The 23,028-nt window shown below is 45.4% G+C and overlaps 1 protein-coding gene across 3 annotated transcripts in view; it reads left to right on the plus strand.

Annotated features, from left to right (window-relative positions):
- RASSF3 (Ras association domain family member 3) overlaps positions 1-21,127 on the plus strand; it is a 72,419-nt gene extending 51,292 nt beyond the window's left edge. The window contains exons 2-6 of one of the 3 annotated variants that reach the window (XM_022571623.3): positions 10,501-10,608; positions 12,837-13,065; positions 15,267-15,376; positions 17,965-18,053; positions 18,444-18,615. In XM_022571623.3, coding sequence (XP_022427331.1) covers positions 10,501-10,608; positions 12,837-13,065; positions 15,267-15,376; positions 17,965-18,033 — 516 coding nt within the window. In that variant the 3' untranslated portion in view covers positions 18,034-18,053; positions 18,444-18,615. Of the gene's footprint in view, positions 1-10,500; positions 10,609-12,836; positions 13,066-15,266; positions 15,377-17,964; positions 18,054-18,443 lie in introns of all 3 variants that reach the window. The other 2 variants (XM_022571624.3, XM_022571622.3) reach the window with 2 other exon arrangements.
- Positions 21,128-23,028: the final 1,901 nt, after the last annotated feature.

The following is a 23,028-nucleotide window of genomic DNA, read 5'->3' on the forward strand; positions in this document are numbered from 1 at the left end:
ATTGCGGTGGCTTCTCGTTGCGGAGCACAGGCTCTAGACACGTGGGCTTCGGTAGTTGTGGCACATGGGCCCAGGAGTTGTGGCTCGTGGGCTCTAGAGCGCAGGCTTAGTAGTTGTGACTCAAGGGCTCTGTTGCTTCACGGCATGTGGGATCTTCCCGGACCAGGGCTTGAACCCGTGTCCTCTGCATTGGCAGGCGGATGCTTAACCACTGCACCACCAGGGAAGTCCTGTGGTGGCACCTTAGACTCCGTATTATAATTGGCAAGGAAGAAGACACCAAGCTTGCTCCTGATAGTTTTTCTTGGAGTGCTGGTCTACAGGCATTTCTTACTTGCTTGAGGCTCTCCGTCCTCTGTTCAGATTCGGTTGCAGCTGGCAGGGGGATGACTCCGTTGGTCTGCAAGCCTCTGCGCTTCAGTCTCGGATCCCTGCTGTCGTGGAGCTGGAGCCTGCTGAGTCCCCCAGATGGGCTCCACCCGCCTCCTCCCTGGCTGCTGCAGTGTTCTTCGTACTTCCTGTCTGGCTTCCTTCCAGACGAGCCTGCTCACTTCCTTTCTCTGGAACCTCCCCTTATTGCCAAGGTTCCAAGGTTTCACCACGGATGTGGTGGTCACCAGACCTGACCTTCACACCCTGACCTTTGAAAGAGCCTCTCTTGTCCCTGGGGTAACCTGAATTAGGGAGCTGTGGCTCATAATTGCTGCCAAAGGAAATGGACGGCTGCTGGGTGACCTGCAGAGCCTTGAGCAGTAACGCGGGTCTTAATCTAAAATTTAGGGCGGGCGTTATGTCACTGCCCGACATTGTAGTGCCAGTCTCCCTTCCCTCCTGGTTTCTCAGCCATCTCTTATATGTATTTTTCCCATTAATTTTCCTACTGCCCAGTGGACTTTGTAAGTACTTGATTAGGGTGGTGTTGTAGATGGTACAGAATCTTAGAAAACTTACTGCTGAAAGGGACCATAATCCAATGCTCTCTTAATCAAGGAAACTGAGTTTTTGAGGCCATGCCTTCCTTTGGAAACCTGAGTCTCTTCTTACCGAGATCTCAGAGAGGGGGGCCAGAGGGGGGTGGGGGGCAGGGGCAGGAGTGCTGGCTCACCTCAGGCCACATTCTTTTTCTAATAATCGAGCGGGATTTGGATGTGCTTGGCTCTGAGGCCTTTCATAATCTTTCCTTTCTTTGTTGCCTAGAATTTAAAGAAACTTAAGCCAGTTGTGAAATGTATCACCTTTCAGAAATGAATAGCATCTTAATTGACTCCCTTTGAAAACATGTCAAACTGGGATTTTTAAGTCGGAGTGTAATCTGGTATGCCTTGAGGTTGGGACCTCCAGCTGGGGCACGCTGGGGAGACTGGTCCACCTCCAAGTTTGTTTTCTGGCTCCAAACAAATGAGTGGCTGTTTGACGATTGGCACGCGACCCGGTTTTAAAAGTACAACCATATAGGGTATGGCAGACTGGTAACTGGGGGGTTTACAAAGTGAGGTCATGGAAGGCCCAGATGAAACGCTTTTAATGTGTATCACAACTGCAATTAATCTTATTAACATGCTGGGCCTCGGCCTGCTCTCCTGCCCTGGGTGTGCAGGGGTATTCGAGGGGCATGCTTTGAAGGACTCTCTTCTTTGATGGTGCAGATGGATAGCAGAAGCGTATCAGACTTTGTATCTGGTACCATAAAGGCCTTTTGTGTGCCCGTGCAGATGCATTCAGTTTTGAGAAGCAAACAAAACGATGCAGATCGATAAGATATACAAAAGAGGACGGGTTTTAAATGCAGTCTTGTAGCTGTGGGCTCTGGGACCAGACAGAATCAGGTGAAAAGGGATAGAGCTCCCTCTTAGGTTCCCAGCATCCAGCTCGTTCCAGTTCTGGGAGTGAAAGATTTAAAAACATGACTTGTTGGGAGGCAAGAGTAAACACAGGAAACAGCAAACCGTAAAAGGTGCTGCGATGCTAAGTCTGAATTGTTGGGGTAGCGCAGGGGTTCCTGAGGCTGCTGTGGTTAGGATGGCTTCCTGGGTGGGGTGGCCTTGTGACCCTTGGGAGGGTCACAAGGTGAGGGGGGCCAGTGGGGGGGGCAGCACATGGTACTCTTGGAGGAGAGATAAGTGGGCCGAGTGGTAGGGCGGTGCAGTGGTAGGGCTAAGGCTGGGCGAATTTAAAGGCAATAGATGGCACACTTTGATCTTTCCATCTCTCTCTTTCACAAGTGCATGTAAGAGAAGGCTAGTACAGTACTGTGTCCTTATAAGGCTGCTGCCCAGTTGTTTTTTGCGGCCCATTTTTTTTTTAGAAGTCCTCTAAAATACCCATCTAGACTCCCTTCTGACGTTCTCTTTGTTATTGTTTAACAAGTAGCCTTGCGGACAAAGAGGTTGTTTAAAATTGTTGGGTTCAACAGATGTGGTTTGGGTATGCTAATATATTCTAATGAATACAGAATCTACTCACTAAGTGAATAATTGATGAGAAAAGAAATATCTGTACCTGTATAATGTACCTGTTTGCTCATAATTAATTAATGTCACACTTAAAACATTATTAAAGGCCTGTTCTCTTCAGGTTTCCTTGCTGTGTGCACCCTATGCGGGTTTCTCACCTGCAGGACTTCTCAGAGCCTTTAGCATTCTAAAGTGCATTGGGAATCAGTGCAGTGGGAGGTAGTGGAGGAGAAGGGGGGCAGCCCTTTCTGTCCACAGGACATCTTGGAGGATTAGCGGTCCATGGGGCACCCTGCTGTTTGACAGTGCTGTGTGCATTGCCCTTGCCCTTTTAGCTGCCCTCCATTTGTCTGTTTACTTTTCCTACCCCAAGATAACAGTGATGCATATCTTGAGCCAAGGAGGGGTGGGGGGCTGTTACATCCCTCCCTTCCTTTTTCTTTGCTATTGGAGCAGCGAACATCTTAGATGGCTGCATAGAAGGGTTGCCTACAAGCTAAATTTGGGCAAGATGAGTCCCCGAATCCTCATATAAATGGAAATAGAGTCCTAGCTCTATATCCTGCCATTAAAAAAAAAAAGAAAGAAAGAAAGAAAGAAAAAATCTTCCCATGTGGCAGGGGGAACAACCTGAGAGTGGCCAGGGTGAATCAGCATGCCGTGGCCGGACACCAAGATAAGCGTGACTCTAGACGTGGCACTCGTCCTGCGATCAACCCTGGTGTGGTGAGAACACAGCAGCAAGCAGCAAGCTGTTCTTTTAAGGTCAAGAACAGCAACAAGTGTTCTGGTTCTTTCCTTCAGGAATAGACTCTTCCTTGCTCTAGAACAGTTGTCTTTTTACTGTAACATTATTTTTACTTTGCTTTCTTATGGCTTTTCCTCCCTAGTTGTTCACTTACACCTGTGCACATTACGGTACAGCTTCACACTGTCCACTGGAGTCCCACAAGCTGCGTGGGGCTATGTACACTTCAATTATTTAAAATGAAATAAAATTTAAAACTCAGTTCCTCATTTCAAATGTTCAGATACCATGTGTGGCTTGTAGCTGTTCTTTTTTGGACAAGGTAGATATAGAATGTTTCCATCATAGCAGATAATACTGGTGGATGGCACTGATGTATATCAGCCATACCGACCCTTGTCTGGGAAAACTTTTCTGGGTCCCCATATCACCTCTGGCTACTTTTTTTAAAGTTGTTTTTGGTTGTTGTTTTGTTCTGTTTTAGCATTTTAATGTGCTTCTGATTTTTTTCTTGGCTGCACCTTGCGGCATGTGGAACTTCCTGGACCAGGGATCGACCCTACGCCCCCTGTAGTGGAAGCATGGAGTCTTAACCACTGGACCACCAAGGAAGTCCACCTCTGCCTACTTTAACATCTTAGAGCTTGTGGTACCACAAGTGAGGAATGTCTGACAGACATCAACTGTAAATGCGAAGCTGTCCCCCGTGGCCTTTCTTGGCATATTCATCAGGGTTGAGCAAGACATGCTCCCAGCTTAAAAAACCCTCTTGGGGCTTTGCAAGCTTAGCTCTGTGTGACAGCCCTTCCTGTATTCATCACAGGGTGTTTCCACTTTGCTCACCTAAAGGACGTCTCAGGACAGTGTTTTCCTGCTAATCACACTTTAAAATCTAGTTCAGGAGCATCTAACCTGACTTGTTGAAATTTTCTTTTGAGCCCCCCAAACGGCTTGCTCACTAGTTCCTGAAAATCACTGCTTGCATACTGTGCTTATGTGCAAACCTGCTTTGATTTGCTTGTAGGTCCCTCCCTGATTGCAGTAGAAGGATCTCTCCCAGAGGAGATTTTTCTGTTTTGTTTAGGTACATGATACTTGGTTTGATGTCTTTGTTGGAACAGAGCCTGGAAGAAAGACATGTGAAGGAGTCATTACCTAGACTCCATTCCATTTGAGCTATCCCTGAATTCCATTTGCAGCAGGGCTGACTGGTCCAGGGAAGTGTGGTCTTAAGGATGAAAGGTGCTTGGTGTTTTATTCCGTACACAATAAAAGGCTGGCATTTGTTCTATCTGTAATTGCACCGGGTACCCCAGTCTGTGTGGGACATGAGTAGGTGACTGCCTGTTTCTACAACTGGAGAGAAGATGAAAAGTAGGAATTCATGAGTTTGGAATGGAGCCTCACTTAGAGAAGGTACCTGTTGACTTGGTAAGTTTACCCTTCTCCACTGACACAGGCTGGACCCCAAACCTGGCCAGGAGTCAGAGCTGCTCCCCATGAGAGCGGTAGGACCCACCAGTGGGGAGGTGATGACACTCTTATTGTCTGTCATGCTCCTGTGACGGGCACAGTGCATATATTGTCCTCCACTCAGTCAGGGAATCTGTGCTATTTGCATTTTTAAAAAAGGGTCAGTAGTTCTATTTTTTAAAGAGGTCTATGATGCAAACAAAACAACCCCACACATGCCAGGGGGTGGGGCAGAGAGTATGACAAACTTGACTAGACTGTGAACCAAGAAAAGGCAGAAAAGCAGGGACCACAGTGGTCTCTCCTGGCTTTATGTGCTTGGTACAGAGATGGGCACCAGTAGGCAGGCAATAAATAGTTGTTGATAATAAATGAGTTCTGTTTTCATAACAGTTCTATAAAGTCCATATTGCTTTTCACATTCTAAAGAGATAAGAAAACTGAGACTCAGAGAGGTTAAATAACTTGCCTATGGTCACACAGCCAGAATGTGGTAGAGCTGTGATTCAGACCTAAGTATGCCTAAGCCGTAGACCACATACCTTCACCAGGCTCAAACAAAGGGAGAGGTAGGGCCATATTCACCTTCTCGCTCTCCCTCTTTCTCTCACACATACTTACTCTCAGATGCTTTATATTTGTTAGGTTTATTTTTATTGTTGCATTTTTAACTTAAATTATTTTATGCTGCATTTTATATAGTCCTGTCTGTCAATTATATCTCAATAAAACTGGAAGGAAAAAACCTTAATTTTGATATTATTTCAAAATTACAGAAAAGTTAGCAAGAAGGGTATACACAGTGTCCAGACCCTTTGTCCAAGTTTGTAGGGGTCTGTATATTCTTGGACAATCTTGATTCGCGATCTGCTCTAGCCTAGGGCGGGGCCACACTGCCTGGGATTCCTGTGTGTCTGCGAGGTAGGGCGTGTCCTTTATGAAAGGTCACCGGTGTAAAAACAGTGACGTGACCCCACCCAGGAACTGAGGCAAACCCTAGAGCAGCCATCCAGGGCTTGCTTGCTAGATGTAAACATGAGAGAAGAGTCTAGGGTTTATAATTTTGCATGGAAGAACTCTCCTTCTGAGAAACTGGAGGGTTTGGGGAATGTAAAAGAAAAGTGGCTTATAAAAAAGATGACTTGTAACTTCCCAAACACTCTCAGGCGTGGCATCATACCCTCCTCGGCTGCCGAGAACAATAATGGATGCATTCACAGACGCATGCGCCCATGCCATTTCCTCTCCTCGCCATACAATTAAAGATGAACGTCTGTGCTCCGCTGTCTCTGTTCCATGCCCACCACACGGGTTTTTTTTTTTTAACCCTCTGCTTCTTGATTTCACTTCTGTACGCATTGTACCTACTTCCTCCCTTCTGGGTTCCGTCCTGCTCTGCGAAGATAGCCGTATTCCCAAAGGCACTGTGTTCGGAGGACAGGCAGGATTCTTCCCTGTGTGAGAGGAAGAGGTGGCGGGTCTCTTTTAAAGGGGCAAACTATCCGGACGTTTTCCAGATCAGGAGACTTTCTCCAGTTCTGACACTAAAAGAAACCAGCGTCCTCCGCTCCAGGGCCTGAGCTTGCGACTCCTGTGCCTTTCCCTCTGCTGCCAGACTCCTTCACTCAGAGGAACTGTGCTTAGTTATCTTGGAAGCCTTTTTTCTCTGACATTCCTCGCTCATACTCCACCTGTGCTGGACCGGAAGTGCCATGAGGGCAGAGGTGGTGTCTGACATCCCCACGCAGAGCAAGGCCTGGCGCACAGCTTCTGCTCAGCAAATATTTGCTGAGTGAATAGGCCTTGATCTGTGGCCTTGGTGTACAGTTGCTCCCTCAGTTGACTTAAATATACAAGATCGCAGTGACTTCCTTGGCGGTCCAGTGGTTAGGAGTCTGCCCTCCCACCGTAGGGGGCACGGGTTCGATCCCTGGTCGGGGAACTAAAAATCCCACAAGTTGCGGGGTGCGGTAAAAACAAACAAGATCACAGAAGAGAGTGTAGATCTTAGAAGTTCTCATCACAAGAAAAAAAAATTATGTATGGTGATGAGTGTTAACTTACTGTGGTGATCGTTTTTATATACATATAAAATTACACTGTACACCTGAAACAAATACAATGTTATATGTCAATTATATCTCAATTGAAAAAAGAAGACAACTAATTTCTCATCGGAAATAATGCAAGCAACTCTTTTCCTGTTATGACTCAAGGCCAAAAAAAAGAGTGGTGATTGTTTTCTAATGTGTAAGAATATTGAATCATTATGTTGTATACCTGAAACTAATACAATATTGTAAGTCAGTTATACTTCGATGAAAAAAATACAGGATCATAGCCTTTTAGGTTTTAGCTGCTTCTCTGGGATTTGCTTTCCAGTTGATCTCACTTTTAATAGTGAGATTTTAGCTTTGGAAGGGACCTTTGGGTCCACCTGTTTTCTGTCGTCGCCTCCTACAGTTTCCTGGGTTTTTAATCTCTGATGAAGGTAGTAGAGTGGTTATACAAGCATGTCTCAGTTATCTGTACTTGGATGACCCAGAGCAAGTTTCTCTTCCCAGACTGGCTTGCTCCTTTGACTTTGCTCAAGCTTCTGGGAAGGCTGACTTGAGGAGGCCTCAGGGTGATGCTAAGTCCAGTAGCATCAGCAAAACCTGTGATTAAGAACTCACCAGGGCGTCCCTGGTGGCGCAGTGGTTGAGAGTCCGCCTGCCGATGCAGGGGACGCGGGTTCGTGCCCCGGTCCGGGAAGATCCCACATGCCGCGGAGCGGCTGGGCCCGTGAGCCGTGGCCGCTGAGCCTGCGCGTCCGGAGCCTGTGCTCCGCAACGGGAGAGGCCACAACAGTGAGAGGCCCGCGTACCGCAAAAAAAAAAAAAGAACTCACCAAAATGGGGCAGTTCCCTGGTGGTCTCATGGTTAGGATTTGGCGCTTTCACCGCTGTGGCCCGGGTTCAGTCCCTGGTTGGGGAACTGAGATCCTGAAAGCCTCGTGGCATGGCCAAAAGAAAAAAAAAAAGAGGCAAGTAAATTGAACAGACATTTAAAAACAAAAAACTGACCAAGGTAACTTGACCACCCTGCCCTTTGCTCTTCATCACTCCTATCACCCCTTCTCCATCTCTTCATTCTTAGACTTCTTCCTTCTTCTTTAAGTAGTAAGCCCCTAGGGTGTATCTGTGCTATAATATTCATGTAATTTGCTGTTTTATATATTTTTAATGGTGAGCCTTTGGCTTCCTCGATTCCTTGAGTGGAACCATCTTGTCCCATTGGTCACACTGAGGAAGCAGATCTCTGCAAGCAGGAAGCACCTTGGAGATGTCTACTCCAGTCCCTTTATTTGATAGGAAACAAGGGAGCAGATGCAGACAGGTTAGTAGCCCAGGGCACAGGATTAGTCAGTGACAGACCCGGACTAGGCCCAGGTCTGGCTGGAATGCGGCACTTTCCCAGCACCCTTTGCCCTGCCATCATCACATCCCACCCCCATGAAATGGAAAATCTCTTATTGTATACGTTTTTTTGGTCTTTAAAAATTTTTTTGTTTTATAATTTTTTTTATTGAAATGTAGTTGATTTACTATGTTTCAGGTGTACAGCAAAGTGATTCGGTTATATATATATATATATAACCTATAGATATATATTTTTTAAAATTTATTTTCCTTTTTTTTGGGCTGCATCGGGTCTTAGTTGCGGGACACGGGAGCTTTGTTGAGGCTTGTGGGATCTTTTTGTTACGGCGCGCGATCTGCTTAGGCTTCTCTCTAGTTATGGCTTGCGGGTTTTTTCTGGTTGTGGTGCACAGGTTCCAGCATGCGTGGGCTCTGTGGGTTGCAGCACGCGGGCTCTCTCATTGAGGCGCGTGGGTTTAGTTACCCCACGGCATGTGGTATCTTAGTTCCCCGACCCGGGATCGAACCCGCGTCCCCTGCATTGGAAGGCGGATTCTTTACCACGGACCACCAGGGAAGTCCCCAGATACATATGTTCTTTTTCAGGTTCTTTTCCATTATAAATTGTTAGAAGATATTGAATATAGTTCCCTGTGCTATACAGTAGGTCCTTGTTGTTTATCTATTTTATATATAGTAGTGTGTATCTCTTAATCCCAAATTCCTAATATCCCTCCCCCCTCTTACAGTATACTTTTTAGGATATGCTTTGAAGAGTCTTTGGACAGTTCATAGTGAAAAGTGAATGTTGAAACAGAGACTGTCTCGTTTTCTACTTTAGCTATGGCCTGTAGCTGCCTAATTGTGCATTGGAAGGGGCAGGGCCAGCGGAGAAATGTGGGAGACACGTTGGAGATAGTCATTGAAGCTTCTGAAAAGTTATTTTAATCTACGGCTTTTTCTCCCCCTAACCACTGACACCAAAAATAAGACTGCATTGGGGTTTTACATTGGTAGATAGGGTGCTCCCAAGGGACTTCGAGGCTTGCTCCTGAAGCTGGGCCGTGACCATGCCGTCCCCCCAACACTGACCCCTCAGTCCACACTAGGACAGGTCTGGAATCGAAAAGTTACTGAGATGACTTGTAGTCAGCACACCCCTCTCGGGGTCTCCAATCCAGGAACTTGAGACCTGAATGGATTTTATACCCTTTAAAGCTCTCCTGCAGTTTCTGTCGTGGCCGTTCCGTGTTCATCTATCACGGTAGCTCACAGTGCGTAGGTGGGAGCAAACACCTGCTTGGATAATAACCTCCAGCTGTGAGGTTGGTGTGATTATCTGGCTGGAAGAGAGGTACCTTTTTAAAGGTTTTATTTTGGGGGAGAAATCATCCGATCTTATTGTTCTTCCTCTCTGTCCTGAAGATTGTTAGGACCCTTCATCTTTTTTGAGTTGCTTCTCAGGTTTGAATCTGATTATGCAGGCTTTCCTTTACGTTTTCAAACACCCACACGGGAATGGTGGGGATCTATTTGATTTAGTGGAAATAACATAGAGGACCTGGATTAAAATTGAGCTTGGTCTCTTAACCAGTTGGGTTGTCCCCGGCAAGCCACTTGACCTCTGTGAGTCTCAGTGTCCCTGTCTGTAACAAGGAGATGCTAATTAGTGAGGATTAAATGGGGATCCCATATGGAAGTACTTGGAGTTACTGAGGGTTGGTGGGCTTTGGAATCAGGTTTTTCAGGTAAGCTCCAGCCCTTCTGCAGAGCAGTTAAATTTTTGTTAGTAGGTTGATTTACTTCTTAGAACTTGATCTCATCTAGTAAAAATGCCGGCTTGGTTAAGTTGTTGGGAGAAATAAATGCAGTATAAGTCAGGTGCCTGGTATACTGGGCTTCATGGGGCCAACAGATTCTGGAGCGTGGCCGTCAGTGATTGCATATTAGCCATCGCATGATGTCATGCACTGGTTGAGCTCTTTAGACAAAAACAGTTAGTGAATGTTTCACAGTGATGAAAGGATTTAACTAAAATCTTCCCCTTCAGAGTGTGGGGGGAGGCAAGGGTGGGGTGAGACTGGGAGGGGCAGGGGTTGAGAGTGGGTGGGTCCAGGAAGTCTGGTTACTTCTATCTTGGCATGAGGATTTGTTTGGAAGATTAAATGACCTTCTTGGCAGTTGTATAGAATTTGACAGGTCAGTGATTAGTGCCAGTTTAACACTTATTAACTGCCATACTTTTTGCTGGTTAAGATTGTAAAGCTGTAAAGATCATAAAGTTCATAGGATTTGTGTGTGTGTGTGTGTGTGTCAAGGTAAAGTGCTCCGTAGTTGTTGTTATATGGAATGTGAAAAGAATCCTGGCTTATCTGCATTTTTTTCTGTGATTGCTCATGTGTGACTTGGCTTATTTTTCTTCTAGGATGTGGAGAAAGATAAGGAAACCCACAATTACCTCAGCAAAGAGGAAATCAAAGAGAAAGTTCATAAATACAACTTAGCAGTCACAGACAAGTTGAAGATGACCTTGGTGAGTACCCATACTAATAATACTGTTTAGGTTGACACGTGTTGAAAGACAAATATAAGTTGTTGGTACTACAGTCTGTATGTTTTAAAATCTCTGAATCATACTTGCAGAACCTTAATGGTCAAGGTATACAGGACTGGAGAATGGGATATTTCTGCATCTTTCAAATGAAAGCTGTATTTTGAAGTAGCTTTATCTCAAAATCAATCAGCACTTCCTAAAATTTTATTTTAAAACATGTTATGATCCCCAAAGGATTTTTAACACTGAGTGTAATCCCTTGCCTGTTTTTAACACATGGGCAGTAACTCAGATTCTAATAAGGCCTTAGATAAGTTTTATCTTGTGTAAATAAATTTGGAAGTGTCAGGAAAAGAATCTTGTGCCCCTGGATTGGGATCTAATTGAGCTCGGATTTTTCTCAGCTGGAGAAAAATGTGTATTATGGAGTATGTAATACGCGGCTTTCTACATTGTTGCTTCAGGCTTCTGCAGCTTTGTGCCGATGCTGTTAGAAGCTCGGTGGGGAGCAAGGGGGGTAGGAGGGAGAAGCACAGGCTTAGTGACAAAGAAAGGGGGGACCCAAGGCAGAGCCAGATGTACGTTCCTCTAACTGGTCTGGCCTCGCCCATCCACTTGATGACTTTCCTCGAGGCACCTGCCATCCCTCGGTGCCAGTGTCCAGGGCCCTTGGACCCCTGCCTGGCACTCTATTGACTGTGACCTGACAGAGTTCAGCAAAGGACAGGGCGACTGGTTAGAACAGGCCCTACTGAATTCTGTGACCCTTGGAGAGGAGCTTTTAAATATAAACCCTTGTGATAAAGGATCCCTCCCTAGGGGGACTCCACCAAAAAGGGGAGACAGTGGATGATCTCAAGATTATTCCTCATTATTCCAGCAGTCGTACTTCTTCTTCTTCAAACACGGTTTTTATCAAAGCAGAAAAATTCCACATCCCTCCTCTTCCCCTTGGAGATTAAAACAGATGCAAGTTTCCATGTCGTTTCAAAGATAAAAAAAAAAAGTGAAGTGTTGTATAATACTTTCCACAAGAATGAATGAGTGAATTAGTATTATAAATTGACCTTGTGGAAAGGAAGAAAAATAACGGCCTATAAAGGAGATTTTTTCATGTTCTGTGTTAACTGTGTCATTTATTTATAACACCTGAAGATTTGTTTAAATAAAACATTACAATGTTTTTTACCTAAACATACTAAAAGTTAAAAGTGAAGACCAGACTATTATAACTATTTTTAGCAACTAAGAAATAATAATTCTACATCAGTTAAGATAAGTGCTAAACTCATCAAATTGTGTGTATTAAATATGTACCGCTTTTTGTATGGAAAAATTGTACCTCAATAAAGCTGTTAAAAACATACTTTTATATATAGAAGGAGACATCAATACCATGTTAAATCAAAAAAGACAAGTGCTTGGGAATTCCCTGCCCGTCCAGTGGTTAGGACTCCATGCTTCCACTGCAGGGGGCACGGGTTCTATCCCTGGTTGGGGAACTAGGATTCTGCATGCCGTGTGGCCTGGCCTCCCCCCCCCCCAAAAAAAAAGACAAGTGCTTGTATTATAATGTCTGTAGTTCACATCATAGCTTGAATTTGTTTTTAAAATGTTGCTGCTTGAGGTGTCTGAAATGCCTCATCATGTATCCCATGCTGTGGCAGATCCCATGCTCTATATAAAATAGGTTAAGCAAAATTGGTACTCTCTGGTACCACTAGGAATGAAAATAGCTTGTTTTCTTCCCGTCTGCTCCTTGTTACTTGAGTATTTCAAAGTCCTAATTGTGACTTTCCTTTTCTGTGTAATAGCTGGTCATCAGTTGATGTTGTTTCCTTTGTGCAGTTAGCCTGGATATATCCCCAAGCTTTAATAAGCCCTGTGGTTTGGCCAGCATCTGTGCCAGGGGATTGTAACCTCACCCGTGGACCCTGACCTTTCACATGTAGCTTCAGTGGCATGAGTCCTGGACTTTGGTCCCCACATCTGCCCTGCAGACCTCGCCTCTGGAAGCACTTTCCTGGAGTGTGTTAACCTCCCCCGAGGTCATTCCCTGAGGGGCAGTCTTGAGTAAGGTTCTGTCACAGAGCTGAAAAAGAAAAGAACAAGAGAAGGAGTGTTTCACCTTCCTTTTTTGTTGTTGTTTTGATATGCTCCTTCCCTAAAATGCCCAGCTAATGTGTGTGTTTTTATTCCTGCTTCAGAATTCAAATGGGATTTACACTGGCTTCATTAAAGTACAGATGGAACTCTGCAAACCTTCACAGACTTCTGGAAAACTTGCTCCCGGTAGCAATGGCTGCATGAATACACTCCACATCAGCAGCACAAACACTGTCGGGGAAGTGATCGAGGCCCTGCTCAAGAAGTTTCTTGTGACCGAGAGCCCTACCAAGTTTGCACTTTATAAGCGCTGTCACAGGGAAGATCAAGGTACCCTGCCACACTTAAAATGGTCCCCGCTTTTATTTCTGTCTTTTGGCCTCATTAGTGGAAGGGAAGTGATAGGTGTGTCAGTTATGTCAGGGCCCAGGGCCAGATTCTGGAATAAATGGTGATCACGGTGTGTGCTTAATGCTTCTTGGCTGTCTGTGTCTTTCAGTTGGACAGTTGTGGGTCTTAGGATCCCAGATACCAGATAGCCATATGCGATGGGTATTTATGGAGGATTTGTGATGTGCACAGGAGGATAGCCTTTTTTCTTTTCTTTTTTCCATCACTTTGATTTTAATTCTCTTTCGGACAGAAAAGAATGCATCTGAGCTTGAAGTTTTCAGTAGCACATCGACATTGGATGTGCATCCGAACATGGAGTGATTGGTGGCCTTGCATTCCCGAGACCCGAGGATCCGGAGGCACATGTGTATTAGTGCACATTACAGACTTATGTAAATGGCACAGCCTTGGGCTCTCCTTTTCCCTTAGCCTGCCTTGCACTAAGTGTTACCCGGGGGCATGTTGGCCCCCTGGCCCCCCAGGGGCTCATGCAATGCGCAAATAACATTTTGATCTGAGGTCCGCCTGGCTGAACTTAATACCCACAATCAGTGGATTAAAAAGAGAATCTTTTTTTTTTTTTTTTTGCGGTACGCAGGCCTCTCACTGCTGTGGCCTCTCCCGCTGCAGAGCACAGGCTCCAGTCGCGCAGGCCCAGCGGCCACGGCCCACGGGCCCAGCCGCTCCGCGGCACGTGGGATCCTCCCGGACCGGGGCACGAACCTGCGTCCCCTGCATCAGCAGGCGGACTCTCAACCACCGCGCCACCAGGGAAGCCCCTAAAAAGAGAATCTTAAATTACTGCATGAAACTGAATAAGATATTCCAGGTCAGGTCATCATTGAACAGAAATTGATACCAATGGTGGACAACAAGTGATTCAGTGATTCACTAAGTGCTAATTTGAAAATGGTGTGTATATGTGAACATTTAAGCTTTCCCTAATTTTTCTGGGTTGAGCCTATAGCAGCTGGAGCAGAAAATAAACTCACCTTGGCATGATGGGAAAATCCTTTGGTTGCCTGGGGATGAAACCCAGCTAGATGCTGAGTATGCTCATGTTTCTTCAAACCGTATTATGGGCTGGGCCTGCAGAATACAGAGATGAATAGGGTAAGGTTCCTGTCCTCCAGAGGACACAGGCTCAGCAGTGGGGGGAAGTTTACATCTACAGGGAAATCAGCACCTACAATGCAGTTGTATCCGGAAGTACTGAAATAATACAGGTCAATTGATGGTATTTTGTCCTGCCAGCTTCTTTGCCTGCCCACCTGGCCTTTAGCTGCATAATCTGACCGTGATAGCATCTTGCTGATATATTACCCACATGGCAAATCTTTCAACCCTACAAGGCAATGCCAGTACTGTGTGTGTGTGTGTGTGTGTGTGTGTGTGTGTGTGTGTCTGTGTGTGTCTGTGTGTGTCTGTGTGTGTGTCTGTGTGTGTGTAAGCTGGGCTTAAAGCCACCAGAGCTTGTGTTTGGATGGACTGCTTCGTTTGTTTGCGGCTGCTAATTCTAAATTAGTCTGTAGAGAGATTTGCTTCTAGAGTTCTGATTTCATGTTCTCGGGATGGTATTTTTTTTAATTGTTTTTAAAGGGGTGTGCAGATCCTTTTTTTAAGTTTATTTTGCTTTCTTTTTTTTTTTTTGCGGTACGCGGGCCTCTCACTGTTGTGGCCTCTCCCGTTGCGGAGCACAGGCTCCGGACGCGCAGGCTCAGCGGTCATGGCTCATGGGCCCAGCCGCTCCGCGTCATGTGGGATCTTCCCGGACCGGGGCACGAACCCGTGTCCCCTGCATCAGCAGGCGGACCCCCAACCACTGCGCCACCAGGGAAGCCCTATTTTGCTTTCTAAAAGGAGCAGAATTAATCATAAGCCCATTTGAGGAGCGATACTCATTTAAATTCATTCTTGAGAATGGTTTCCTTTTTAATCAAGGCACAGTTTCTATTATGCAGATAGAATGGAAATAGTATAGAATTCATTCCACTTGTGGTAACAAGATGAGGAGGATGGTGCCTTGGTAGCCAGGGTAATAACACTGTTGCCTTGGTCTGGGCACAGGGTGGTGAGGGGTGCTGGTCTGGGGAATGATGTCGTGCTCTGTCTGTGACATGGCGCTTGTTCCTCACCAGTCTACGCCTGCAAGCTCTCAGACCGGGAACATCCACTCTTTCTGCGTTTGGTAGCAGGGCCCAGGACAGACACACTCAGTTTTGTTCTCCGTGAACATGAATTTGGAGAGGTAAGTGATCGTTCCTTCTTGCTTTGGACTCTGCAGACCAACTGGCCCTGTCTTATTGCTCTGCTCTAGTGACTTTGCCATTGCAGAGGAGGACGGGATGGGGGCGGCGGAGGGGAGAGGGAACGTGTGTGCCTGTGTGTCTGTCTGTGTGTCTGTCTGCCTGTCATGGGAGGAGAGGTTGTCCTGTGGAGGGAGGGTGCCTTCCTGTGTGTTTTTGAGTTGTCAGAAATGAACCCAAAGTTAGCCTACAAGATAATTCTTTTATAACACTCATTATGTTGGTCTGTGATTTTCAGAGGTGGGAGGAAATAAAATTTTTTTTTAACTTGATCTCCACCCAGAGAGTCATTTTCACCCCTCTACCTCCAAATTACTCTAATCCAGCTGAGCTTTGAAAGTCGACACTCTCCATATGTTTGCTGCTAACCAAAGCCCCCAGGCTCCTTCGCTCTAACGGGAAGTAAAAGGAACCGCCATCTCTTTACTACAAAAGACATCTAACTTTCTAGAATCTTTCTTTCCTCTTTGCCCAGATGATTAAGAAATTATGTTTCTACGTGCATCATTTGCCATTTTCTTTTCAGGGAGGATTGTATTTAGGTCAACTCAGTTGAAGGAAAGAGCACTTCAGACTGTCCTTCTAGATCAGGTGTCACTTGAGGAGATCTCTCAAGCTCTGGGTCTCAGCCTTTTGTCTGGACTCGGAAATGGCATGAATTGAATGGCATGAATTGTCCGTGTAGAACATTTTGTCGTGCAGCGAGAATAGAGTTTCTAGGTTAAAAGTTAGGAAACCAAGACTCTGCTTCCTATCGTTCCTCTTGTTAGATTAGGAGCACGACCTTGGGTAAATGTTCTAATCTTTTCAGTCCTCAGTTTTAAAATCTGTAAAGTGGGACTAAAGACTTGAAAAGTTGGTTTTGAGTCGCAAATTAGAAATGTATGTAAACACGCTTAGTAAAGAGTATGTTTATATGTCAGTGTAAATTGGAACTTAACTAGGAAGTTTTAGGAAGACAATGATTTTGGACATTTTGGAAGCTTCTTTCGATTCTCATGTTTTGAAATTTTAAAAATCCACTCTCATTTTGGGGAGAGAGCTGGGTGCAGAAGTCTAAAATTTGGCTTCTGAGTTTGGCACGTAGCAGCCTTCACTTTGCAAGCCCAAGCCAGACGCATCAGCATAGTCTTGTCAGCGTCTTATCTTTCTTGGTGCTGGTTTCTAAGTGTTGCACATAGTTTAGTGCAGTTGGAGCTACATTGTCTGGGAGGGAATTACGTTGGCTTAGTTCTTTATTTTATTTTTTTGCGGTACGCGGGCCTCTCACTGCTGTGGCCTGTCCCGTTGCGGAGCACAGGCTCCGGACGCGCAGGCTCAGCGGCCATGGCTCACGGGCCCAGCCGATCCACGGCATGTGGGATCCTCCCGGACCGGGGCACGAACCCGCGCCCCCTGATTCGGCAGGCGGACTCTCAACCACTGCGCCACCAGGGAAGCGCTTGGCTTAGTTTTGAAATTCACTTTACATTGTGTTCTAATGTTCCGGACTGCTGTTCTGACCTCTGTATTGTGCTCTGATTCTCAGGTTTTCAAGGTTAACTGACTTGAGGGAAGAAACTTTCCATAGCTGTCAGGGAGTGGGAGGGAGATGATATTTTATAATGTCTTTACTTTGAAGAATTTATGTGAAAAATAAGATGTTAATTTTTAAATTAACAGAATATTCTAATGTAGAAAGTTTTGCTCTCCTGCTTCACTTCTCATTTTCTTTAATAACTAGCTCACACTCAATCTCTGAGAGCCTTCTGTCATTGGCCCACTTGGTGGTTTTATTCTGTCTCCTCTCTCTGCACCTGTATTTGGTTATCTCGTCTTTTCCCTACCCCATAACCCTGGGAATCCCCCATCAGAAATTGCTCCTGGCCCAGACAGTGATTCTCAGCCCAGGACCCGGGCCTCCTTTTGGGTGGGGAGGACGTGTAGGTTGAAAAATAAAAAAAAAAACCCTCCCAGGTGAAGCCATATACCCTTCTTGATACTCACTGCTTAAATTTAAAAAAAATTTTAAAGAAAAACCCGACAAACATTTATTTTGTGCCTGCTAAGTACCAGCTGCTATTAGAGAAAGAGAGCTCAGAAACTCAAGGGCCAAAGACAAAGCCCAAATAGTGAGAAGTACAATAGCTGCAGTGTAGGCGAGAGAGGTACTAAGCAAATAATTATAATAATTTTTAGATCTTTTGTGATCAGGTTGTGTTCAAGGCTACCAGATACCAGCGAGAGCCTCTAATAGACTTAATCCTGGCTGGGAGAGAAGGGGAGGAAATCATGGCAGGCTTCCTAGAGAAAGTGGCATTTAACCTGGGACTTGAAGGTTGAGAAGGAGTTCGCCAGGCGAAGTGGAGGAAGGGAGAGCATGTGCAAAGCCGTGTCAGGTAATGAGTGAGGGGCACAGTGAGAGAGATGTGGCTGGAGAGGGGAGGGTCTTTCAGACTCAGCAGAAACAACCAAGGGAAGCCATTGAATGATTCCAAGCAGGGGAGGGTGATGCTTAGATTGGCATTTTACAGAGAGTATTCATATTCAGGCTGGCTGTTTGGTGGAGCTGGGAGGCTGTCCCAGGGATGGAGGAGAAGACGGCGGTGGACAGCACTAGGGAGAGCTGCCTAGGAGGTGGTGAGATTGATCGTGGGAGCTGGGAAGGAAGTCAGTGACAGTAAGGGCTCCCTGTAGAGGGAAGGTGGAAGGAGTGTGGAGTTATCTCTCATGCCTCTGCGGGTCGGAGTGTCTAAAGGAGGACTTTGGTCTTAGAGCCCTTTTGGAGGAGGCTGGAAGGAGGGGAGCAGAGGGAGATGGGAGTGAACCAAGCAGGGAGTGGACGGCGTGGAGATCTGGTCGGGAGGCTCAGCTCTTGTCCACCAGGACTCCCGAGAGGGCCGGGCGGTGCTGGGCAGTGTGCGTTGGGAGGGGAGGGCAGCCACGCCTCCCTGCGCTGGCGTCCGCATTCCTAAGTCTTGATGCTGAATTAAACACCTGTCATTTTTTCATATTTGTGTTCTCTCACAGTGGGAAGCCTTCAGCCTGCCAGAGCTACAGAATTTCTTGCGGATCTTGGATAAGGAAGAAGATGAGCAGCTACAGAACCTGAAGGAGCGCTACGCGACCTACAGACACAAGCTGGAAGAAGCCCTCAGCGAGGCCTGGAAACCCGGGTAAAGCGTGGGGCTCCCTGCCCCTTGGGGACAGTGCGGGACCTGCGTGCAAACCAGCAGCCAGTGTGTCTCTTGTCGGAGGGCGGTTTTCTTGCCCCATGATGCTAGGGCCTTTCCCCTTTAAAAATCTCTAGATCTAGTTCCCCAAACCGGTCACGCAGCATCCTGCACCTTGGCCATCCTCTGTAAGGGATTCTGCAAGCTTGTTCTGTTAAGGCACTGTGGTGTTACCTCTTGGCAAGCTGTGAACCTGTAGTCTCATCTGGAGCATTCTAGAGTGTTTTGAAGCATGGACTCTGGGGTTTTTTTCCCTTTTCTCTTATTTTGTTTTAGTTATTTTAATTATGTGATGATGTTAAGCTTAGGGTTGTGCAAATGATTTTTTAAAAGCTTAACAAGGAATCTATCTGAATACTTGTCATGTTGAAACTACCTGTTATGGTTTGTTTTTTCTTTCAAATGTCACAGGCAAACGATCCATATGAATTGAAGGGCACAGGAAGCTAGGAACTCTGAGGAATTGGTGAAGGATTTTGGAGGAGTCTGACAAAGAAAGTAAAGAGCAAGTTTGGAAGAAGGTGGGGTGGAAGTGGGGAGCCCTGATGGGAGGTGTTTTGGGCAAGTGGATGGTAGAGGAGAAGGTAAATTTGCTTGTAGACGAGTTAGAAGCTTTCAGTTGAGAGACGTGAAATCCATTGTCATATTGCTTGACAATATGAGTGGGTAAAATGTGGGAGCAGAACCAAAGAAAGTAGGAGCTGGACCAGAAGGAGGGACTAACTGCAGCTGACCAGAGAAGGCAGGTGAATCTTTCAAACAGGGACAGAGCCGCCCTCTCGGTGGACCAGCGCCCATTCTGCCTTCCTTCCCGGAGTGGAAGGTCTGATTGGTGCAGCTTCTCTGGGCCGATGGGGCAGTGAGCATCTGCTATGACTCCTGTGAAGTGACAGTTTTCCCCCGAGGTCCTTTTAAAAGTGGAAAAGGAGTTTGGGGAGGAGGCACTTGCCCAGATTGTTAGCATCCGGGGGATTTGTCAGGTGAGGCGCTCCCAGTATACTTGTGACAGTCACTCCCTCCGCTCCCTCGGTTTCCCTTTTATCTTTTCCTCCATTCTTCCTCCTACCCTCTCCTCCCTGCTTTCCCTTCTTCCTTTGTCTTATCAATAGAAGTGCGATCTTACATAATGTAGAACAGGGGTATGGATTAAAGACCCAGGACAGTCAGACCCTCAGTTCCAAAGGGTGACCTGGCTGTAAGGCGGCGGGCAGTGTCGACCCACAGCGGACCACACAGGAGGGGGGGTTCTTTATGGAAACATTTTAACAGAAGTGCATGTTCCTGCAAACCAAAGAAATGCATGTGCAATAAGAGCCTTCCTTAAAGCAGGTTAATAAGCTCATTTCACGCAGCCGTTTATCTGAAAACAACAGGAAGGGTGCACTGTGCCAGTCTATTTTTAGTCTAGATATTGTTTGTTTATAAATTCCCAAGGAATTGTTAACACTTCGGTGACACCTAATGGATTCTTTTTGAAATTCCAAGGTGCTTCAGTTCTTTGCCTCTTAAGTGAACTGTGCCTTTTTTATTGCATTTCTGTTCTCTTCTTGGTGGCTCTTCTGACTTTTCAGAGAACACCCGTCTTGCTGGAGGCAGATGTAAGTGTCGCTTCTTCTGTGCCACACACGTACTGAGACAATCATATCTTCCTAAGCTTTTTAAGGAAAGTTGGAAAGAAAAAAAAAAGTAGAAATAGCTATAAAATATGTATGGCACATCTTGTTTAATTTTGCATGTAAGTTCTTTTCAGCGCATCAGTGAGGTTTTAGTGAGATTGTCATCCAACGCTTTTACCTTCATTGTTCAGGGAACGCCTTCATGATTTTCATACTGGTTTTACTATTCAGATGATGGCTTGGGTGTGAGTATACTGTTATCGACCACCTGGTCTTTTAATTACCCATCCCAGTAAGTTCATATTTTGTGAAGCCTGTTTCTCAGATGAGACACTGTTAGAACCTTAAAGTAGTAGCTGATGGGTATCTGTGAACATTTTTTTTTTTTTTTACTTGAAGTAGATTGTCTAAATTAGGCATCCTCGTCTGTATTATCCAGGACCTTGCTCACTGTCAGGTGCACTACAAGTTGCAATTTGGAAAACTTACTGTGTTGAAATTCTGTCGGTTCATGGTTCTTGAAGACCGACGGGCTCTCCCAAACACTGGTGACTGCGGCAGCATTTTTAATGTTTGTAAGAGGCCACTGAGGCCAAAGATTTTAAAAAATCATTGTACAAATTCTTATGTTAAATTAAACTAAGCTTTGCTGTAATACTGTTTTCTCTTCAATATGTGATGGTACAGGAACGAGGTTAAATGAAGCGGTAGTATTGCAGGGGAGCATTTTAAATCGCAGAAGTAAAAAAATTATAATATTTATAATTTTGATGAGCTTATTTTTATGGGGAAGAGTTTTCTTCCCTAAAATTGTTTCTGGTATGGCAAATCGTTTCCATTATTAAAAGTTGAAGTTGTTAGTTGATGTTTGTGTGTTTTTATTTATGGTTATACGCCAGGTAAAAGAAGGTCACAGGCGTGGGGAGGAGCTGCTTTTGTAGATACTTGGGGACACGGGCTGGAATATGACAACTTTCACTAGGTTTGAATTGGGCACATTTGTTCTCCCAAATGTCATTTTTTCCTTTGCCTTATCCTCTGGGGAGAATAACCAGAGGTGAGTGTCTGCCCATACAACACATTCCTAAAACAATTGTTTTGTGAAATATACATATATTTACAAGTTTATAAAGCATGCGAATAGGTTAGAAATTATTATAAAGTGGCTGCCCTGTGACCACTACCAAAATAGAGCATTGTCTCTTTCTTAGCCTCTTCCTTCACCACCCATTCCTGCCCAGAGGCCTCCTACCCTTCAAATAGACCACTTTCAACATTAAAGCATCTTTTTTGGGGTCAGTGTGACTGTCTCACATGGGATGGGTGCACAACTGCTTCTCCTCTTAGGCTTCCAAGCCTGCTGGAGGCAAGTGTTCTTACTAACTACTGCACTGCCCCCTAGAGGCACTGGTGAATCGGTAAGGAGGAAAGCATTTCAAGTACCATAGCTGCTTTGTAAGTGAAAATATTATGATAGAAATGATGGCTCAATATAGATCTTTTTCACCAAAATATCCAGAAGAATCTAGTTGGAAGTTTGGCCTCAGTTAATACCCAAGGTGCAGTGGGAGTGTCTTGGAATTTTTATCCCTTAAAGGGAGTTAGCTTCCTGCCCTAGGAACTTGTTACCTGTTGATAATAGTTTAAATGAATATTCTTACGTTGCAAAATTAGTTCTCAAGAATTGTACACTGTTTTGGGACTCTGTCAGGTGATCCTGATTACGAGTTTTGTGTTTTTGAAAGAAGGGGGAGAGTCTCTATACAGATCTTCATTAATCTACAGTGGGGTTATGTTCTAATAAACCCATTGTAAGTTGGAAATATCGTTAAGTCAAAAGTGCATTCCATCCACCTAACCTACCGAACGTCATCGTTCTGCCTAGCTTACCTTAAACCTGCCCAGAACACGTACATTAGCCTACAGTCGGGCAAAATCATCTGACACAAAGCCTATTTTATTAGAATAAAGTGTTGAATATCTCATGTAATGTGCTGAATACTGTCCTGAAAGTGAAAAACAGGATGGTTGTCTGGACAGAATGGTTCTAAGTATATTGGTTGTTTACCCTCGTAAACAAAAAATGTCACTAGCCCGGGAAAAGATCACAATTCAAAATCCAAGTACAGGTGCTTCTCTGGTGGCGCAGTGGTTAAGAATCCGCCTGCCAATGTAGGGGACACAGGTTCAAGCCCTGGTCTGGGAAGATCCCACATGCCACGGAGCAACTAAGCCTGTGCACCACAACTACTGAGCCTGCGCTCTAGAGCCCGTGAGCCACAACTGCTGAGCCCGAGTGCCACAACTACTGAAGCCTGCGCGCCTAGAGCCCGTGCTCTACAACAAGAGAAGCCCCCCAATGAGAAGCCCGCGCACTGCAATGAAGAGTAGCCCCCGCTCGCCGCAACTAGAGAAAAGCCCGCGCGCAGCAACAAAGACCTAATGCAGCCAAAAGTAAAAATAAATAAATTTAAAAAAAAAAGATCCAAGTACATTTTCTATTGAATGCGTATCACTTAACATCATCGTAAAGTCGAAAAACTGTAAGTCAAACCATCATTAAGTTGGGACCTTCTGTACTATAATAGCAAGTTCAAACACAGTGTTTACCATGTGCCAGGCATTATTCTGAAAAGCTTTAATATGTATTAACTCATTTTCTCTCCCATGAGATAGGTATTGTCAACATCCCCATTTTACAGATGAGGAAACAAACGCATTGAGGTCCAGCAACTTGCCCGCGGCCCCTCTGGGAGTGAGTGGCAG

The sequence above is a fragment of the Delphinapterus leucas genome, chromosome 11 (genome assembly GCF_059928025.1).
Source record: "Delphinapterus leucas isolate spDelLeu-1000000601 "Yukka" chromosome 11, BTC_Dleu_Yukka2, whole genome shotgun sequence".
Classification (NCBI taxonomy): domain Eukaryota; kingdom Metazoa; phylum Chordata; class Mammalia; order Artiodactyla; family Monodontidae; genus Delphinapterus; species Delphinapterus leucas.